We start from the raw sequence: 8,677 nt of genomic DNA, 5'->3' as shown, positions 1-8,677 counted from the left end.
TATCCTCTGATCAATTACAGTAGGTAAATCCCTTCTTGGTTAAAAAAAATTAAATTACTTGTCTTAAACTTAAATATTTTTTTGTTCTTAGAAGAAATTTTCAAAAAACAAAAAATATTCCGAAATTTTTAGTTGATAAGAAGAAAAAGAATATAAAGTGTATATATATTGCCTAAGTTTAGCATTGAACATTCTCGCATAATAATTAGCAATTCAATATCCAAATAATAAGCGAAAGTCACATGAAAATTAAAATTATAGCAATTGCATGTAATCTAAAGTTATATTAAGAGTCAAATTTATTAAAAAAATAAACAAGAGGTAAAGGAAGAGGCGAACAACATTGATGAATGGATTAAAGATTTCCTCAGAGCATATTGGTATTGTCTCTTGGACCAAACCTTATTCAAATTAATTTAAAATTTGATTGAAAAATTAATCTTGAATCATAATATATTTTTGTAACCATTTTACTAAGTCAGGTCACAAACCAAATTCATTGAACTTTTTTCACTTAATAGAATACCTAACTTTGAAGAAGTCACAAACTCAGTCAACAACTACTTGGATGTCTTCATCTTCTCAACTTGCTAGTTTCTCTGCTAAAGTCTTGTTTTCTTCCTTCTCCTTAGAAGTTTAAAAGTTAAAAATTCATTCAAAATTTAACTGAAATTAAATTGAATATAATAAAATAATAAGCAAAGGCTCAGCACCACAAAACACCATGAAATAAAATTTCCAAACTAGGATCATTAAAGTGCATCCTAGCTAATTGATAATAATAATAATATATAGAGGAAACCCTGTCAAAAATAATAATAACAATGATAATATATAGAGAGAAGAGGGGAAGAACATGTAACATTCTTCATAACATAAAAAAATAATTTACATTTTACAATCATGATGCTGAAAGCTAAGTTACTATACTACCAGTAGTAGTGGTCGCAGTGGTGGTGGTCTCGGTCGTGATGGCGGCAGAAGCTAATTGACTCTTATGGTTTGATGAGGCAAAAGTGACACCAAGAGGAAGCATCAATATTGCATAATGCAAATTTGATATGTCAAACTCGGATCCGTTTGACATCGCTTTCCGGAACACTCATGTCGAGCCTATCCCCCCTGACTAAGCCAGAGGTTTGTCCCGAGACCTGCCAAATCATATAAGCCAACAAAACTAATCAGCATTTGCAATCTTTACATGAAATGCATACCTCTTATATCCTCAACCCTAAAGTTGCGTTTGTTTACAGGACACGACACTGAGATAGAGACACAGAGATACAAAATCGTATTTGACAGAAGAGACATAGACATTGTGTACAGAGGCATTGAATTAGTGTATTTTGTAACCATCCTGACAGAAAGAACATAGAAACACTAACAAAGGACAACTTATTTTTTATTTTTTCTTTTATTATTCTTCTTAATTTTTTATAATTATATTTTTTATTATTATATTTTTCTTCTCAAATTTTTTGAATGAAAAAAATAAGAATAAATTGGATTTTCATAATTTGTTCTAATTTTTCACCAAACAAGAATACAAGAACACAATATTGTATCTCTGGCCATTATGTCTTGTTTTTCGTGTCTTGTCTTGTTCTTAGAAACAAACGCAGCCTAAGGGTCTATTTCGTTTTAAAAAATCTCTGTTTTCATTTTCAACCTTTTCTATTTTCAAATTTTCATGAAGAAAAGTGAAACAGTAAACACTATACCAAACAGAAAATAAAAGCATAAACCAAACAGACCCTAAACTTCTTAGAACACAGACAGTTCTCACATGACGAAACATTTTTTCTATATTTTCATTTAATAATTTCTAGATTCCTTAGTCTATAAAGAAAAGATTTGAAGTATTTCCAAACATATTTTGCGTCAACCTTTAGTCCTTCAATGAAGTATTAACAAATCATGTGGTTATTGCCATAGCAAATATACTTACATTTTCATCGGGAACAACCGCATATCTCTCGGATAGCGACGCAAAATGTTTCCCTGTTTATGGGAAACACGAAAACATAAACCATCAGCCATGATGCCAAAAGTATAAACAAAATAGCAAAAGAATAAAACTTAAATATACGACTCTAAGTTACTCTATTGAATTGCATAATATCAACACCAGCTCGAAAACAAAGGAGAATATCACTGATACACAGAATAAAGCACCTGATAGTGGATCGGTATTCGAGGATGCAATATTCTGCCCAGAAGATCCCTCAACACTCAATGCCTCAATAATCTTCGGAGAATTCCTGCATGTACCAAAAATTGAATGATGAACCAAAGACTAATAACTAGATTCAGCCATTACTTAAAGAGATAAATCAATAACATAAAAGTGAATGTCTCCTTAACAGTCTGAACGAAATTTATTCAGGATGAAACATGCAATTACCGGTCAACGGTTTCCCCGTGACCAAGTTGGCCATTTGTGCCTCGTCCCCAAGAATATACGTTTTGTCTTTCAGTAACAGCAATTGTGTGTCTCCACCCACATGAGATCTGAATTACTTTCTGTCAAATCAAATAAACACATGCAGAACGAAGAGTAAATTAACAACATTGGTCATCCTTTGAAGAATACTTGGATATAGTCAAAAAGTTCCACACGCACACAAAAAGTCATTGTGTTGCACTTTCAAATTACCTGATCTTCGGGGAACTTCACTTGCACAGGAGAGCAGCGATCAGCGTTATCCCCAACTCCAACTTGTCCAAACTGCCATTGATAGAGAAATAGGTAAAAGTTTTCCAAACAAGCGGCATACAATTGAACAACTTGTAATGGTATCGATAATGAATAGAAGTCTTGCATTAAATCATTTCTTTGAAAACTAATGCATAGTTAGTTCTCGGCACAAGTTCATGTGCATTCTTTATCGATCAGATTGTTATCATCTGTTGTTCACAAGTCAACATGTATTTCATGTTGATATTATACAAACCTTATTCCAGCCCCATCCGTAAAGTATTCCACTACAGGTGAGTGCCATGCTATGCCTCCAACCACCTGAAACCTGAAAGAAGTCAAAGCAAACTTCAGGGAGACATTCAACCATAGTCAAAATGCCACTCTTTGCTGACCTAAATTGGCATTGAGTCATAGATGCAGCACCCCAATCGGTGTTGGTTTGCTTAGTGTTGTTGGCATGCATCGTGTTAAAATTGAAAGTCAAGAGAAGCAGACAGATGAGAATCTTCACAAAGATGCAAACTTAAATGGTCCCCAGATCAGAAAGATCCAAACTTTAACTTCAATTTGCATTTGGATAGGCGAAAAAGCTGAAAATCTGATGCATAGACCTTATCATAGAGATACAAACTTAGCATAAAATTGAAGGACCACCTGGCAAATTGTCATGTCACTCATGGATTGAAGCTTGTGAGGCACAAGATGATCCTCGTTGTCTCCATGTCCAAGCTGGCCATATTTGCTCCACCCGTATGTGTATAATCCACCAGAGGATGCAACACATATAGTATGCCGCCAGCCGCAAGCAACCATGATCATCTTTTCGGATTGCAACTTTAAACAAGCAAGCATCCGGCAACAGAGGCCATGATAGAGAAAATATCTCATCATTAGTATGCATGCACAACAATGACTTAAAATATCTTAATGAAGTGTATGGATGTTGACAGTTATGACACACAGAAATCAGAAGTTAATAATACCTTGAAATGGCTTCCATTAAAGTAAGTGTTTTGCTTACGGGGCAAGTTAAAGATACCAAAAGGAGTAAACTTTCAAGCTTATACTTTATTCAATGCATTAAAAGTTCAAATATTTTAAATCTCCAAGATAACCCTTCTTTTAAATCCTTAACCAATGCCCAAGGGGCACTGGATAGTTAAAGACTTAATGTAACAAGAAAATCAAACTTTCTAGTAAATCAGGCAACAAAGAGGTTGCATGTCTTTCAAATTCAATTGATATAGTCACTGTCTAATCTGTAAAAGTAAGAAGAAAACAGTTTGAGACTTACATCAGCATCAGAAACTTTTTCAGGGATCAGGCGATCATTTCTGTCCCCCAATCCCAAATTTCCATATCGGCCCCAACCCCAACCATATAGTTCTCCATCTTCAGTAATGGCTACACTATGTTCTGCCCCAGCAGCAACCATTTTGATAGGTACTCCCTACAACAATAAAATATTACGAGTGCATGAATAATTAATGTAATAATTATTTTGATACATACTATGAATTTATGTTCAGTGTCCAATTAATGGAATAATATATTTACCAGTTATGTGATGGTCAATACCAATTAGGATTGATCAATGAAATCTATCTTCTTTTCTTTCATAGCAAATTGAAAGTAAATGAAATTGAAAGAGCTCAACTACCAAGCTAAATTATTGAATCCATCATATGCTATTGCAAAACTCTGCATTTTATTTTAGACAAAACCCACCTCTTTTTTCTTCTAAATCTACATGGACACACCATACTAGGTAATTTTGTAATTTTTTTATCAGTGTTAAAATAAGGGAGAATATTACACAGGTGAGAGAGAATTTCAAATATAACATTTAATGTAGATCAAATAAGGTATGTAATATTCTCACTTTCTTTCACTACTAAATAAAAACAAGGACGGAGGAGAGGGGAATGGATTTTTGTCCTAAAAATTGTTGAGATTGATAATGTAAATGGTAAAAGTAACTTTCATCCTGTATTCAGATTCAATCAAGTATTATTTATCATAGAAAACTTCGATGAATGCTAAAAGAATACCTGAAATGTTTGAATCTTTTGTGGCACAAGAGAGTCTTCTGTGGTGCCAAGTCCAAGTTGACCATTTTGATTCCGTCCCCAACTTCAATGAGAAGAAATAGAGGAGAAAATGTACAAAGGACAAATTCAGATAAATTTCAAATGAAACAACTAACATACAGGAGTAACACTTCCATCAAGGAGTATGTTAACAAACAATAAATGAAGGGCCCCTTGACCCTTACAGTTAAAAAAGGAGGCAGCCTGATGCAATGCATCCAGCATTATGCAAGGTCCGGAGAAGGGCCGTGCTCAAAGAATATAATGCAAATAGCCTAACCTGTTACATGCATCAGTGGCTGATTCTACGATTTGAATCTATAACCTTGAAGTCACACAGAACAATTCAACCGTTTCTCCAAGGCTCTCCTTCTCTTCCATTATTTATTTTTTGAGTAAAGCGTCAAATTCGTCCTTGAAAGATCACCCATTCTTCAAATTGATCATCAAAAAAATTTAATAAAATTTGTCCTTGAAAGATTTTAAGATGGTCACATTAGTCCTTCCATCACTTCCGCAGCTCATGGCGACAAAGTTTGCTGATATAATACGTTAAGTGACACCATAATACACACCTGACAGTTCTAATTGGCTGCTAAATTTATGAAACTAAATCAAATCAATCCAAATTGAGAGATTTCAATGCCTTAAAGTCCCCCTCAACTTGGGGTTGATTTAATCTAATTGCATAAACTTATCATGTTAGCCGCCAATTAAGACTGCCAAGTGTGTGCTGTGGTCAGTGTGGTGCCACTTAACGTGCCACATCCGCAAATTTTGACGCTGTTAGCAATGGAATGACTAATGTGACTAACTTAAAATCTTTGAAAGACGAATTTGATTAAAAAAAATCTTTCGGGGACCAATTTAGAGAAGTAGTGATCTTTCAGGGACGAATTTGACCATTTACTCTTTATTTTTTTAATAATAATAAAGCAATAACAATTTCTATATACATTGATACCTTTAAAATTGAGTGTCCATTGCAAATTGAAGTTTAGGTTGTAAGAGTGTTGAAAGAAAACTAGACACAAGAACAATGGCCAAGGTAGTAAAACTAATTAAAAAATGGAGTATTGAGTTTTTTTAACAAAATCATTATAAGATAATGTCCAGTGAAGACAAGTGAGCTAAATCAAAGCAATCTCCTTCCCTTCCAGTGTCAAAGATCCACTTCAACTCTTCTTTTGGCAAACAAAGAAAAGGAGATGAAATATTGACATTAAAATATCAGGTCCAAGAATTAGTTTAGTTTACAAATCTCCAAGATTACATTATCAGTTTCCACTTTCTATAATATTAAGTCAATTTAGCATCTCAATCTTTAACGATGCAAGAACAGTAATTCGTTAGAGGAAGTTTAGAAAAGTCAGAATAGTGAATGCTTAGGAACTACAAACCTCTGCACCTCCCCTTCCATAGTAACTGCCAAACAATGGCTATCGCCACAAGCAATTTGCTTTATATTGTGACCTCGTAATGCTGTAATCGGATGAGGAATAAACAAGTCACTGGAATTACCATGACCTAACCTTCCAAAGTCACCCCTGAAAAAACAGAACTTAAATCACTTTTTTATATGTGAATGAAGATGTTTCAGGAAAGGCATGGCGATAAAAAATCTGCATGATTAGTTACACACAATCCAACATAAGACGTCCAGTATCTACTGCCACATAAATCAAACCTGAACTTACCATTCATACGTACAATAGAAAAAGTGTTCGTTAATCAGAAGACAAAGAAAATGACAAATGCTAGTCCTAAACATCTAGATAGATAAGGACGAGAGCTGAGATAGCCAAGAAAGAACACTGATAGTTAATCCTGATATCCTCCTCTTCAAAAACCCCGACATATTAGTTAGAACTAAGTGTCTAGATGTAATATAGAAAGTTCTCAAGCAACAAAACTCGTGCTTGGTAATTGTCTTAGAACAAAAATAAGACACTGAAAGACAGAAACTTGTTTGGAGAAGAGGACATATAAATGTTAGTCTTTTGACAAAGTCTAACCCATTTCCACCCACTCAAGAATTAGAGACAGTGGAGAAATGAATAAAAACGCAAATTATCTTCATTGGCTCTATTCAGTGTCTCTATCTTTTGTCCTGAAACACCTTTTGTAATGAACTGAAACTCCTATAATGGCTAATGATAAGTACCATCAAATCACCTAATTGAACCCAAATTTAACACTACATTAGTATACAGATAAACTTGCTCGGTCCGGCTTCAAATTGCCAAGTACAAGAGTGTCAAATATACCAAAAAACATTAGGGGGGGAGTTAACTTTCAACAAAAATAAATAAATAAATAAAAGCTTAGAGATTTAGAACAAACCATCCCCAACTATACACTTCCCCTTGAGACTTTGAATATGCAATAGTATGATCAGCTCCACATATAATAGAGGTTATTTCTTGGCCATCCAATGCACTGAGCTGTGTAGGCCAAAGCCTATCCTCAGAGTCACCATGTCCTAATTGCCCATCCTCTCCTCTTCCCCAAGAGCAAACAACATTCTCAGCTATGAAAAAAAAAAAGTAAATTATATTTTAAAAAAAAAGGTCAACAGCAGCATCAGATCAGAATCAATCAACCAACCGCAACACACCAAAAAAAAAAAAAGACAATTTAACAAAAGGGCAGAGAAGAGTGGCGTTAAAAAACATTTGCCATTTTTAATGGGGTCTCAAGTACTTTTTCAATATTTTATGAGATTATATTAGGAAAGAACTGATTACTTTTTTTATTATTTTTTAACCTCTTTCAGTCTTTGAAGGATGTTTAAGAATGATTCTAAAATCATGTGCTTTACAAGAAATGATTTTCCCTCTTAATTAATTAATCACTCCATAAGTCTCTTACTTAAATAGGAAATATTACTAATTTCAAAAACATTAATTATATCAGCCTCTTCCTTTGTACATATCATTACTCTTGCTAGTTCTACTATGTTAAGGGGTGTCAAGTTTTTTCACCAAAGATGCAAACTTGATTACATTTCATAGTACCCAAAAGAAAGATTGTTAAGAAACAGAAGGGAGTGAAGTGGTCTTACAGAGAAGAGCAACGGTGTGGCTGGCACCAGCGGAAATGAGAAGAACACGGTGCGGTGAAGGTGCAGGTGCAGGTTCACCTGAGCCTTCTATATCCATTGTTTGAGAAATCACAAAACGAATGGAAGAGAATTAAAAAGAGTGTGAGTGAGAGAGAGTGAGTGAGTGAGATATCAGGAGCTATGTTGATTAAGATGGGACAAGAGAAGTGAATGAATGAATCAGAGGTTTGAAGGACAACGAATGAATGAATTAGAGAGAGAAAAAAAAATTGGGAGAATTAGGGTGAAATTGGGAAAATGGGTTCAGAAAGAAAAGAAGAGCATTGAATGTGTGAGGGACCCAATCAAAGCTGTGAGACTAAAGGCTACCAACCATTTTTTTTTCCTCTTCTCACGCTCCTTCATCATCAATTCATCATCAACATCATCACCATGCTAATTGTAATTGCTATGAACCCTTTCTTTCTAATGTACTATGTGGTCACCACTCTATGTCACTCTTCACCTACACTCACTTGTTTTTCTTCCAATCCAAATTGCTACCTTTTTTTTTTTTTTCATTACATCCAAGTTAATTTACCGAACCATGCAAATTATGGAACAACCAAACCAAAGCAGTCTATCCGTAATTAAATTAAGATTTTGAGTAAATACCACATCCGTACCCATCTTCACGAGCGATAACTGGATCTCTTGTATTAAAGAGTAAAATTACTCAAATCAGTTTTTAAAAATTTTAAAAGCAGTTATTTTCGTCTAAAAAAATTAATATATAAATTAATTTCTAATAATTTATTTACTAAACATAATAATTTTTAGTCT

At 34.1% G+C, this 8,677-nt stretch overlaps 1 protein-coding gene across 1 annotated transcript; it reads right to left on the bottom strand.

The window, feature by feature from the left end:
* Positions 1-813: 813 nt before the first annotated feature.
* LOC107463247 (ultraviolet-B receptor UVR8) lies at positions 814-8,405 on the bottom strand. Its single transcript, XM_016082008.3, has 12 exons — positions 7,856-8,405; positions 7,135-7,321; positions 6,192-6,338; positions 4,753-4,834; positions 3,996-4,151; positions 3,356-3,535; positions 2,955-3,026; positions 2,657-2,728; positions 2,405-2,523; positions 2,176-2,261; positions 1,949-2,001; positions 814-1,151 (listed from the first exon to the last, which is right to left on the bottom strand). Exons 1-12 carry the CDS (start codon positions 7,950-7,952, stop codon positions 1,065-1,067), a joined length of 1,338 nt encoding a protein of 445 aa, XP_015937494.1. The 5' UTR covers positions 7,953-8,405; the 3' UTR covers positions 814-1,064.
* Positions 8,406-8,677: the final 272 nt, after the last annotated feature.

The sequence above is a fragment of the Arachis duranensis genome, chromosome 8 (genome assembly GCF_000817695.3).
Source record: "Arachis duranensis cultivar V14167 chromosome 8, aradu.V14167.gnm2.J7QH, whole genome shotgun sequence".
Classification (NCBI taxonomy): Eukaryota; Viridiplantae; Streptophyta; class Magnoliopsida; order Fabales; family Fabaceae; genus Arachis; species Arachis duranensis.
This window is presented reverse-complemented; position numbering and strand designations above follow the sequence as displayed.